The sequence below is a fragment of the Ipomoea nil genome, unplaced genomic scaffold (genome assembly GCF_001879475.1).
Source record: "Ipomoea nil cultivar Tokyo-kokei standard unplaced genomic scaffold, Asagao_1.1 scaffold2705, whole genome shotgun sequence".
NCBI lineage: Eukaryota > Viridiplantae > Streptophyta > Magnoliopsida > Solanales > Convolvulaceae > Ipomoea > Ipomoea nil.
The window spans coordinates 3,139,344-3,151,756 of NW_017619133.1; the positions used below are offsets into that span (position 1 = coordinate 3,139,344).

The 12,413-nt window shown below is 36.2% G+C and overlaps 1 protein-coding gene across 1 annotated transcript in view; it reads left to right on the forward strand.

Moving 5' to 3' along the window:
* The window catches only part of LOC109156359 (midasin), a 32,976-nt gene extending 21,160 nt beyond the window's left edge, over positions 1-11,816 (forward strand). Inside the window, exons 45-76 of the mRNA XM_019304190.1 lie at positions 71-181; positions 855-995; positions 1,118-1,297; positions 1,391-1,579; positions 1,727-1,813; positions 1,894-2,115; positions 2,204-2,326; positions 2,488-2,569; positions 2,652-2,782; positions 2,897-3,061; positions 3,182-3,257; positions 3,348-3,460; positions 3,595-3,659; positions 3,775-3,888; positions 4,025-4,087; positions 4,214-4,370; positions 4,877-5,040; positions 5,113-5,228; positions 5,335-5,567; positions 5,697-5,954; positions 6,200-6,421; positions 6,503-6,661; positions 7,390-7,620; positions 7,755-8,042; positions 8,137-8,283; positions 8,374-8,577; positions 8,683-10,386; positions 10,458-10,739; positions 10,867-11,046; positions 11,165-11,263; positions 11,384-11,509; positions 11,606-11,816. Of these exons, the coding sequence (XP_019159735.1) occupies positions 71-181; positions 855-995; positions 1,118-1,297; positions 1,391-1,579; positions 1,727-1,813; positions 1,894-2,115; positions 2,204-2,326; positions 2,488-2,569; positions 2,652-2,782; positions 2,897-3,061; positions 3,182-3,257; positions 3,348-3,460; positions 3,595-3,659; positions 3,775-3,888; positions 4,025-4,087; positions 4,214-4,370; positions 4,877-5,040; positions 5,113-5,228; positions 5,335-5,567; positions 5,697-5,954; positions 6,200-6,421; positions 6,503-6,661; positions 7,390-7,620; positions 7,755-8,042; positions 8,137-8,283; positions 8,374-8,577; positions 8,683-10,386; positions 10,458-10,739; positions 10,867-11,046; positions 11,165-11,263; positions 11,384-11,509; positions 11,606-11,638 (6,465 nt within the window). The 3' untranslated portion in view covers positions 11,639-11,816. The remainder of the gene's footprint in view (positions 1-70; positions 182-854; positions 996-1,117; positions 1,298-1,390; positions 1,580-1,726; positions 1,814-1,893; positions 2,116-2,203; positions 2,327-2,487; positions 2,570-2,651; positions 2,783-2,896; positions 3,062-3,181; positions 3,258-3,347; positions 3,461-3,594; positions 3,660-3,774; positions 3,889-4,024; positions 4,088-4,213; positions 4,371-4,876; positions 5,041-5,112; positions 5,229-5,334; positions 5,568-5,696; positions 5,955-6,199; positions 6,422-6,502; positions 6,662-7,389; positions 7,621-7,754; positions 8,043-8,136; positions 8,284-8,373; positions 8,578-8,682; positions 10,387-10,457; positions 10,740-10,866; positions 11,047-11,164; positions 11,264-11,383; positions 11,510-11,605) is intronic.
* The last annotated feature ends 597 nt before the right edge of the window (positions 11,817-12,413 follow it).

The following is a 12,413-nucleotide window of genomic DNA, read 5'->3' on the forward strand; positions in this document are numbered from 1 at the left end:
ACTTAGTCTAAAATTGTGACGAGCTCTCATGCCCAAGCTTGATGTGAAAATTCTATTCATGATCTTACAGGTAAGAAGAGAGTGTACTTATTTATCAGGGTCCTTTCAGTTAAGAGAAGATGACAGACATACCAAGGTGTTAGAAGAACTCAATACCAAGCTGAAGAAACTGCAAAAACATGTAAGGAGAGTTTTATTATCCATCTGTTTTTAATGTTGTTGATTCACTTGATTGTTAACATGCTTTGCATTTATTACCAATGTCATCTCTAGACTTAGCAATTACTAGTGATATGTTTTTTTTTTTTTATTTTATATAAGCACACATGAATTCTGATAACTCAGGTAAGATATTTTTATTATTATTATTATTATTATTATTATTATTATTATTATTATTATTATTTTTGGGATCTTCTGAAGTGTTTTTGGAAGATCCAAATAATTTTTATAACAGCCCTTTTTGTAATAGCTGGTTTTATCTGGTCAGATATGGTGGTCATTTAGTGATAATGTTTTTTGGGCAGAAAATCAGAAGTGCTTAGCTTTACAAGAAGTAATCTATATATTTTCATTTAGCATTATCGATTCTTTTGGTTATTTCCTGCTGTTGGATTAAATGCACAGTGTATCTAAATCTATGTGCATTTGTGTAATAGTTGATTTTATCTCGTCAGATATGATGGTCATGTAGTGATAAGGTTGTTTGGGCAGAAAATCAGAAATGCTTTGCTTTGCTAGAAGAAATCTATATATTTTCATTTGGCATTATCGAGTCTTTTGATTATTTGCTGCTGATTGGATTAAATGCACACATTGTATCTATATCTAACTATGTACCTCATCTGCCACAGATTGTATTTCGGCGTAATCCTGCGAATTTCAAGAAATTGAAAGACGACTGTGATTACATTCTCACATTCTCACAGTGGTTGATTACAGCTGCAAAAAATGAGCATTCAGAGGTGGGATCTGGGCAACTCCGAAATTGGCAGGTAACATGTTGATTAAGATAATTGCTTGCTGAACTGTTTTTATTCTCTCTTGGTATGCTGATAGTTGTGATGTTTTTATTGTCTCTTTGCATTAAAATAATATCGTCAATTTTATGTTGCAGGAGACCTCTTCATGTTTTATTGAGCGACTGTCAACGGAATATGCTGATTACACTGATATAGTTCAACCAATTCAGATATCAATATATGAAATGAAATTAGGCTCGTCTCTGGTCTTTTCAAATGTTTTAGGTAGAAAGTTATTGGAGGAATTGGGGAAACAAGATATGGATTCAGTTCTGGTAACTTGAAGACTAATACTTTTTTTTTTTTTTTTTTTTACATTTATTCGGTTTAATGTCTGCTGTTTTTTGACTCTTTGTGCTCTATGGAAGGGGGCGATATATTCTTTCATGAGATTTCCTGGGGGGTGTGCACCAAAATTTGCTTCTGTCAAGGGTGACAGTACGTTGTACAAGTTTTCTTGGAATGATATTGAGCTGCCTACAAATGTCAACTCTATGGACTTGCATTTGCTTGAGAATGTTGTTACTTCCAAAAACGATGGCATTACTGATGGAATGGTTTGTTATTCTACAGTTTAATTTCATTTCTTGCAGAGCATGAATGGTTACATAGATTCATTGAGAAGTAACATTTATTCATCTTATTAATTATTCCTGCTGTCATTCATGTAAGTAGGTATTAAAAGGATTTTATGTTCTAAACAGGTCTCTGCTTCTCTTTATCACAATATTCTAGTTCGAGTAATGCATTCTGCTGCTGATGCGCGCTTTATGGATAATTCATCATTTACAGTGAGTATAATCCTTGGTGAGTTATTGTTATGATGATTTTTTTTTTTCATGATATGAAATGCCTGTTTATTACCTTCCAGCTTTTGGAGAAGATATTTGATAATTTTTCAAGGCGTTGGATGCACATGAAGATTCATCTGAGAATGAAAGAAGAGAATGATCAACTAGTTACGTTCCGACCATGTGCTCTGAAGATTGAAAATATCATCGATAGTGATATATCCAATTTAGAAAGTGCTGTTTCCAATGATAATTTTTCAGATTGGAAGGAAATGTTCTCTGGGGATGAGCTCTCTGACAGTGTAATGGGTCTTTTGAGAGGCTTGTTTCTGTCCCTTGTTCTTCCTAACCATTTTTTTGAAATATCTAATTTGCTTGCTTTCATTATAGGCAAAAGCTAACACGGAATGTGAAACTCCAGAGGATGATTGGTACTCTGTTGAAGAATCCATTTTAAATGACATGATCCACACTCACAATCAAATATTTGGTTCAACTGATCTTGTTGAAAATGTAAGTCTTGTGTCGGGAGCAGTGGCAGCACTCTAATGTGATTTTCAAGCTTTTATGCTGCAGTTTATATTGCACTCCAGGAAAAATATATAGTATTTTCTTTGTATTTATAATTTTTTTGTATACCAATGATTATGACTTGATTGTCCTGTCTATTGCAGCCTGGAAATATTCATGTATTTGATGCGGATCGATTTTCTACTTTCATCCAGTCATATTCACTGGGTGTAAGAATGACAAAAGGTGATTGGTATCAGAGCTATTGGACTTTATATATTCTTTAAGTTATTATTGAATAATATTTTACTATTTTTGCTTTCTGCAGATTTGGATGGTTTTTTGTGCTCATGGTTAGATGCTAAGGTTGTGCCAGAGCACTTACTTCGCCTATGTTTGGAGCATGAACATATGGTCATTTCTCCTCGTAAATCAGCAAATGCGTACAACTTTTATAAGGTTGTTAAGTTGCTTACTTTATTTTTTGTTTAATTCAGGTTATGTATATTTAATTTTTTATGTATCAGTTAGGATGTGGCTTCTAATTTCTCTGTACTTCATCTCCCACTTTAGGATTCGAATGCCCCCATTATGGCTACTATGGTGGATCCTGTAACTTCTCTTAAAGAGAAAATTCTTATGCTTTTAAATGAATGGGATGACCATCCTGCCCTACAGAAGATAGTTGAAGTGATTGACATGATCTTGGCTATTCCTCTAAGTGCTCCTCTGGCCAAGGTACATTGTCTTCTAATAATTTATTATGAATTTTAAATATTTTCAACGTAGACTTACGTACCACATAATTCTATATTCAAAATCACTGTTTTTAATGTTTAATTCTCTTTCCTTTTCAAGGCCCTGTCTGGCTTGCATTTCTTGATCTATAGAGTCCACATGTTGTGTCAGACAGTTGCCAAGTTTCCATTGTCTGGTAAATAATCATCATTTCCCGGTTCATTGTATCTTCATAATGCACTACTAAGTTTCTAACTAGCGCTCCCTTTTATTGGTCGTCTCATAGATCAAATGAGACCTATTTTCGCATTAGTATCCTCATGGCATAAGCTGGAGTTTGAATCTTGGCCTGCTTTGCTTGATGAAGTTCAATCTCAATTTGAGATTAATGCTGCAAAGGTAGCATTTGCAGTCACTGCTTTTTTAATATCTTATTGCTGCCATACTGTTGATAAAATCTCTACTTTATTGTTATTTACTCTATTTTGTGAAAAATAATTAGACTAGTGGTCTATTGTTTTCTTTGAATGCAGTTATGGTTTCCATTGTATTCAGTACTTAAGCCAAGTAATGAATATACTCCAGACATGATAAAAAGGCATGCACATTCTTTGTGTCATTTTACCTATTACACCTATTAATTAAATTGTTGCTTGGCAAATCAATTAATTTTCTAAACTACATTTTTGTATTTCCACTAAACCTTCATCCAGCTTGGATGAGTTTCTTCAAATGTCCTGCATTGGTGAGTTTAAAAGGCGTCTTCAACTGCTTGTTGCTTTTCATGGACACTTCAGTAATTGTATAAGCAGAGATTCTCAATCAAGGTAATGCAACTTGGGAATAGTATGGTGAAAAACTAGATTATTTTGCATATCTTAAACAGTCATAGTACCATTGCACTTTTCTCAGATTATCTTTTTTTAAAAGATGTGTATTCCATTGTATTTTGGACTTTTTCAGTCATGAGAAGATTGTGAAAGTTCTCTACAATAGTTTTGGATATTATGTGCAATTCTTGCCAAAGTGAGTTCCCTCTTATCCATAATGTTCCACACTGAACTGCCTGGTGTTTTCTAGATTGCTAATGTTAAAACTGATGTTCCGGGTCTTTTCCTGTCTTTGTTTCTGCCTTCTTATTTGTCCACCAAGGATTTTGTACCACATGGATATATCTAGAAAGAATGTTGAAAAGGAACTAAAAGATCTTGTGAAGCTGTGCCGATGGGAACGTGTTGAGGGTTATACAGCAATAGAGAGCTTCAGGAGAACTCGGCAGAAACTCAAAAAACTCATACAGAAATTTACTGTGAGTCTCGTTATCCGTTCAAGAATATTGCGTTGGTTAAAATCCATTTAAAGCTTACAATGTTTTTTCTCTATTGTCTTGATAGATCACCTTCAATAGAAGATTAGACTTTCCAGTATCAGAACTTATTTCACAACATTCAGTTGTTTTTTGTTTTCCCCATATTTGGTTACCTTCATCTGCATGCTCGATTTAGAATCCTAGTTTTTTTGGTTTGTTTCCTTGATCTTAATCACCTTATATAGATAGAGAATATTGAGCTTATCTACTTCTATCTGATTACAGTGCTTCTTTTTTTTTTTTTTTTTTTTTTTTTTTCCTCCCCTTTCAATCTCAGCTTATTACTGGAAATTATTTCATTTCATTGTCAGATACCATACCACATAATTGATTTGCTTCATTTTTCCACCATACATTTTCATCTACCAAGCATTCCAGTATGGTGCAGATTTTCACTCTTTGCAATATGGTTCCAGTATTTTAAATTTGCTGATGTGCTCATGCAGGATTTATTTCAACAACCTGTTATGTTTTTCATCAACCAAGAAGTGACAGGAAGCTCAATAAATTGCCAAACCGTTGAAGGCACACAATTCTCAGCTGGCTTCTATGATAAGAGTAGGAACATTCTTAATGCACTATGTCAGCAGATTCAGTTCATAAAGGACAGGTAGCTTCATTTCAGCTTATGATATGTTTGGGTCAATTTATTCTGTATTTACTGACTTTCTTACGTCTTCAGCTCTCCTTACGTGGCTGTTTGGTGGAAGGAAGTTGAGTCTGTTGCTCATGATTTTCACTTCAGCAAAACAACTGAAATTGATTTCTCTGATATTTCCCTTAAGAGAAATTTGGAAGGTAATTCTAATATAGTTTTGACACACACAGCAATAGGATAAAAGATCCAATTGCCCACTTCCTATTTTGGTTATCTGAAATTAAATTTCATGCTTTAATGATGCAGAAGTTGGAAGAATCCTCAAGGATGGTCTACCATCTCAGTGTTCACAGATATCATGCTTTGGTGATTGGAATCAACTGTGGCATACTATTGATGAAATCTGTAGAACTGTAATTGGTTGTGCTGAGATATGGAAGGATGATGGAAAGAAGTTTGGAAGACGAAGAGTTTTCTCAGATTTACTAAAGGTCTTGGAAACGTGTGGTTTATTTAAGCACAGATCAACATTCAAAACGGTATAGTATACATACTAGTAGTAATATCTATGCCTTGCTCTAGTGAGTGCTGATTCCTAAAACCTATGTTCTGTGATCCTGTGTGTGTTGATGTTTTGGCTTTTCTTTTGCTGTGTTCATGTGCCATAGGGCCAAGGGGAAGCCAATGCAACAATTTGTTGGCTTCTTCAGCCATCCTATGAAGTGCTGCACCTGCTCTTGACAAAAACTGCTCTTTCCTCTGGGAATGTTGAAAATCATATTCTGGGAGAGCTTCAGGGATCTTCTTCTGAAGATTTGAACTCTGAATGGAAATCAGCTAATCAGTACTACTTCAAGAGCATCAAATCAATGAAACTTTTGCAGAGTATCAGCTTAAACTTCCATAAGGATTTCACTCTGGAACAGGTAGTTGGTTGTTGATTGAGCTCTTTTTGTATGATTCACTTATAGTAGAACAAGCAGTCCACAATTTTGTTGTAGTTAAAGTGGTCTTTTGGGGAACTAGAGAGTTTGCTGTTTTCAATCATTTGGTACAGTCGGAACCAGAAATCGACTTGAACCTGCATTCACATATTTTCTTCAAAAATTTCTTTTCTTTTCTTGTATAGTAACTACAGGTTAATGGGGTCTCTTCTATTGTTACAATGCAGGTTGAGAGGTCAGGATCGTTTATTGACCATCTTTTGACTATTCAACAAGAGCAGCGTAGAGATGTCTATGATTTTGCAAGGCAACTTAGAAATTTCAAGGAATGCCGTTTACCTTTAGTTAACATGTTCTCATGCTCCTTCCCTTTTGCTTCAACTGAGAATACTGATCTTCGTTTGGCCCAAAATCAGTACAAATCGTTTACTTGCTTGTGGCAACAAAAGGTGGGCTTATAGTTGTAGATATAAATTCTGTTGCCTATTGCTTTTATTATAAATTCCTAATACACCCTTTTAAACATGCAGCAACTCTTTGATAGCTTATGTGTTCTGTTGCATGAGGAGCGTCTATTTTTACAGACAGTAGTGGATAACCATTTGAGCCCTTGCACAAGTCTCAAACATTCAGCAATGAAAATTCTTCTTTTCATTGGAAAATACTTTCCAGATATTCAAAAATCTAAGGTAATATTTGTATGAATTTATTTTTTATGATCTTGTTGAACAAATCTGCCTCTTTATACGTGGATATCATCTATATGGATCTATATAGTGTCAAATGAATAATTACTCCTTGTCCCAAAATAATAGTCCTATTTACTGTAGGCATAGAATTTATTAGAAGTGGGGGGAAAGTACATGCTCTTATTCTTATGCCCCATAAAAGTGAATGACTAATTGCCTTTATTTTTATTTTTTGACTTCTGTTGGAAGGATAATGTAGGAAAGTAGAGTTACTTGTAGTCTGTATTTTAGGAAACTAGGGAAGTGAATAATATTTTCTGACTTACTAAAAGGGAAATTTGGAAAACGTTTAGGGGACAGGTGGAATACTTGTGACTGGTGCGAAGCTGCAAACTATTAGCATATCAGTTATCTTATTTTCTAAATCTTTTCTTGTTCCGAAGGATAATTGGTGTGATTGATATGTGGGATCAAAACTCTCTCTCCTTTACAATAGTACTGTTATATATTTTTTCTGTATTCTTCTCTACGTTCTTTGTCAGAGAGGGTTGCTACTGTTATGGGTTGTCTTTGTAATTGTCGAAGCCTAACTCACAAAGAAGAGTAGTAGACATTAATCATGAGCTTGATATTGATTTAATATTATTCATGGTATTGTTCATTGGTACAGTGCAAGCTTCTGTGGTAAGTTGAAACCCTAACATTTGTCTAATGTAACTGAAAAACAGAATTTGCTGGATGATGTCCTTCTTGGAGTTGATAGAGTTACAACCACAACCAGAGGAGGAACCCCATTGCATCCTTGTGGCATTACAGAACACTTGGAGAAGATGTTAAATCAAAACTTTGACTTGATAAAAACATTTGAGAATGACCTCCACACCTTCCGTGGGCAAAATGTGGATGGAGCAGCGGTTGAAGATACCCTGCTTGGACATTTCAGTGATATATTTGACAAGGTATTGGAATATGTTTCTTGTACATATTAAAGTACTACTGCTTTCGACACTGCTATGTGATGGGTTGTGATTATAATATATTGTTGCAATGCTGTCAACATTGAAATCTAAAATAGAAGCTTTGCAATTTTCAGGCCAACTTCATGGCTTCACAGTTCAGTCCTGGTTATGGTTCTTCAGAAAATGAAGTTGATTCCGATTGTCATTTAGAAAATATCACTGAAGTTGAAGTGAAGTTTGGTTTGTCGCTGATGGAGACCTGCAAATGTATTATGGATGCTCTTCATGCTATGGGTTCACTAGGGAATGATCTCCCTGATAAGCTGAATATTAATATGTGGAAAGCACTCTTGCAGTCAAATATAGCAAAACTGCAGCTGGACGTGATTGGTGATAAATTACTTGAGACCGTCTGTCTAGCTGTGAGTTCTGCTAGCGTTTTCTTTTTATTAGATTTCTCTTGTTTCGATGTTTAACACTGTTATTACCTTTCTCATCAATATATGATTTGTGCAGGGAAAAATATTGTATATTTATGACAGAAGAAACCCACACTTATCTTCTCTCATCAAAACACATCTGAAACATCTTTATTCCTTGTCAAATGCTATCCTGGCTTTTGGGGAAGGTCTTCTGCACCATTTTCTGGTCATGCACAGGATGGTATGTTTGTTTTGTTTTCTTGGAGGCTTTCATTTGATTTGATTGTGTATCCTAATCACTTTAGTGTTTCTGCATCATTATCATATCCAGGTATGTTTGATGACCCATGTTCTCGCAGAGGTTTTTGTTTTACTATTTTCCAAGGGATTTGGCACTAAAGAAGACCAAATCAATGAGTCCAGCCAGGATGAAACTCAGGATGCAAGTGGTACGGGTATGGGTGATGGCACTGGATGTAATGATGTTAGTGATCAGATAACTGATGAAGATCAACTTCTTGAACCTTCTAAAGAAGTATGAATTGATAAAATTTATTGCTTTCATTTGTTTGCCGTACATACATTTTCATTTGCCTGTGCTACAACGGAACTGATCTAAAAGTATCTATCTGTGTTGCAGCCAAATGAACAGAATTCTTTAGGTGACATGTCAAATGTAAAAGATAAGGGCATTGAGATGGAAGAAGATTTTGCAGCTGATGCATACAGCGTCAGCGAAGATTCTGTTGATGATGGAGATGGCAATGAAGAGAATGAGCAAGTAGAATCTGCTATTGGGGAAACTGGTGATCACAGTGAAAAAGTTGATGAAAAACTTTGGGACAGGGAGGACGACGAAAATAATGATGGCGGAGATGAGAAGTATGAGCCAGGCCAAGCAGTAAAAGATAAAGGAGATGAACGGGAACTCCAAGCTAAAGATGACTCTGCTGCTATTGATGATGAAAAGGAAGGCGCTGATCCTGGGGCACTTGGAAAACAACCTGATGAAAATGGGAATGAAGAAAGCCTCAGTGAAATGGAAGACATGGATTTAGAAGAACAGGATGCATGTACAGATCCTACAGGGTTGAAGCTTGACGAGCCAGATCGAGGTCCTGAAAATGATGGTGATTTGGATCCATCCGAAGGTACCGACCTCATGGATGAAGATGATAACAATGTAGATCTCTCTACAAAAAGTGAGAATGAGGAACCAACTGATCCAATGGATGAAACTTTGGAAGAGATGGATCACAAACGTTTGGATGAAGAGTCTGGGGGGGTTCAAGAGGACAGCGATCATGAGAGTAACTTGAACAAGGAAGCACTGGAGCCAAGGAAAGACACAGTTCAGCCCGAGGCTTCCCATGTTACAGGTCAGACTGAGCAGAATGGTCAAAGTGCACTAGATCTACCAGAGCCTAGAGATGACGGTGGTCCTGAAAACTTGGAAAATTCCATGGAAGAGGCAGAATGGTCTAATGGAGGTGGACTTGAGCATAACCTTGCTCCTGGTGGGGGCTCTAATGGTGATCAAGATATCATGGTGGCTGGGTCATCCATGGGCGATAAGCTAAGTGGAAATAGACCTGAAACTCCATTTCCCCTTGTTAATTCATCAATTAATAAGAATCAGCCAAATCCCTGTCGTAATGTTGGAGATGCACTTGATGGATGGAAAGAAAGAGTAAAGGTCTCCGTTGATCTTGAGGATAACATACAGAGTACCGATGATTTGGTAGATATGGATACAGAGGAATATGGGTATACTGCAGAATTTGACAAGGGAACTGCTCAAGCAATAGGGCCTGCGATGACTGACCAGGTTGACAGAAATGTAAGTGGAAATGATGTTGAAGAGAATGCTGGATCCGACGAGAAAAAAGATTATGCTAGTAAAATGGAGCTTGATAACCTCCAACTTCAACCCCAACCTATAGTTAGTTCTACTTCGAATTTCGGCAATGATATAGAAATGCAATTGGAGAAGTTGGAAACAGAAAAACAAATTGAACCATCTGCTCAAGAGGATAAGGGTTATGATGATTGTCCCAGTAGTTCATCATTGAATTTAGTTTCTGTGAAGAGAAATTATTTAAGTGAGGATATAAATCAAGTCAGCAATCTCTCTGTGAATGATGAAAACTTGGGTAAGGCCTGGAACCTTGAAGGGGCAACTGGTGACTTGAATGTTGCTGCTGCTCTTTGGAGAAGATATGAACTCCTCACAACAAGGCTATCACAGGAGTTAGCTGAACAGTTACGTTTGATAATGGAGCCTACTTTGGCTAGCAAGCTCCAGGGAGATTACAGGACAGGCAAAAGGATTAATATGAAAAAGGTTTGTTTTTTAACATTCTGCCTCTATGTTAATGGTTGGGATCATTTTTAACATGGTATTGTATGTACCAGGTAATTCCATATATTGCAAGTCATTACCGGAGAGATAAGATTTGGCTACGTCGTACTCGGCCAAACAAACGTGATTACCAAGTTGTCATTGCTGTGGATGATTCCCGGAGTATGTCCGAATCTCGTTGTGGGCACATTGCTATTGAAGCTTTGGTTACTGTCTGCCGTGCAATGTCTCAGTTGGAAGTGGGAAAACTGGCTGTTGCAAGCTTTGGGAAAAAGGGGAATATTCAGTTGTTGCATGATTTTGATCAGCAATTTAGTGGAGATGCTGGTATTAAGGTCAGTATATCTATTTATAAGCAATTGGTGTAGAGAAATAGATGCGCATACTGTAAACTGATGTAGATTTATTTCATCTTCTTGTCTCTCTTCAACTAACTGTATGACATTTTCTTTTCTGGAGCAGATGATCTCAAGTTTTACATTTAAGCAAGAAAACACAATAGCAGATGAACCAATGGTTGATCTATTGAAATACTTGAATGATATGCTTGATGATGCTGTCATTAATTCACGGCTACCAACTGGAGATAATCCCCTCCAGCAACTCGTTTTGATAATAGCAGATGGTCGATTTCATGAGAAGGTATCTCTTACTTTGAATTTAACTGGTTCTCTGTGAGTGAGCAGAAATTGCGTGCCAATTCATATCTCTCATGTTATTGGTTGAACATAAAACATATTCTTACTATCTTCTTCTACAGGAAAGTTTGAAGCGTCGTGTCAGAGACCTCTTGAATAAAAAACGCTTAGTTGCATTTTTGCTGCTGGATAGCCCTGAAGAATCCATCATGGACCTCCAGGTATCTGTTTACTCACTCGTTATTGAATAAGTGCAACTATAGCTTTAGTTTATCTATCTTTGATTTGGTATTTTCGAGTGTTTAATGAAAATCAATGTTGATAATATTCTTCCATTCCAGGAGGCGACATTTGAAGGCGGAAGTGTGAAGTTGTCCAAGTATATGGAATCATTCCCCTTTCCATACTACTTGGTCTTAAGGAACATAGAATCCCTTCCTAGGACACTAGCCGATTTGTTGAGACAGGTTAGTAATGCAAAATTGTTTGTCCTCTTCTTCTTCTTCTTCTTCTGATTAGTACAGTTGAGTTTATGCTGCTTCTTATCATCTTAAAAAATGCAGTGGTTTGAGCTTATGCGGTCCTCACGAGATTAGCTGTAATGCACTGCAAACACGAAAAGATTCTTTTGCTCCCTTGGGAATGACTCCAAAATGCAGCAATGTAACCTTTAGCTGTCTGTATTGTTCTTAGAGCAATTAATTTGTTTCATTGATTGATGCTATAATTATTGTAGCTCTAAGCAATTTTGTCATTAATTCATTGGCCTTAATAAAAGTAAACTCTCTGTTTTGTATGATAATAATTTTTTTTTTTTTTTATTCTTTACTCACATTATCAACTTTGCGCCCGGTATCAATATTCGCCTTAATAAAAGTAAACTCTCTGTTTACTCACAAAGTAAACTCTCGGTTATAAGATCTACGCCGGGCCCCGGTCTCTTTAACCAGCTCCTCTTACGCGCGTTTTACCAGATTAGATTCTTGGGTTATTTCTCGGTGGGAGATTGTATGCTCAGTCGACAAGAAGTGAGCCAACTTGCATAAAGGGGAAAGTTAGCCTATAATTGAGAACTGAATAAATTATATTAAGTAATGTGATTAAAAATGTACAAATTACAAGTATATATAAAGACGGAGATTGAGAGAGATTGGAATAAGGAATCATAATCTAATTTAAATATATAGAATTCTAATACTTTTCTCAAGCACAGGGTATAATAGTGACGTGTAGCTTGTCTCTAAGAAAAGAAAATTTAGGGCCAGGTAGCTTTAGTAAAGATATCTACCAATTGATCCTTAGTCGAAATAAAATTAACACTCCATTTGCACACATGTATGTAGCACCAAAATTATCACACAACATGGGAGT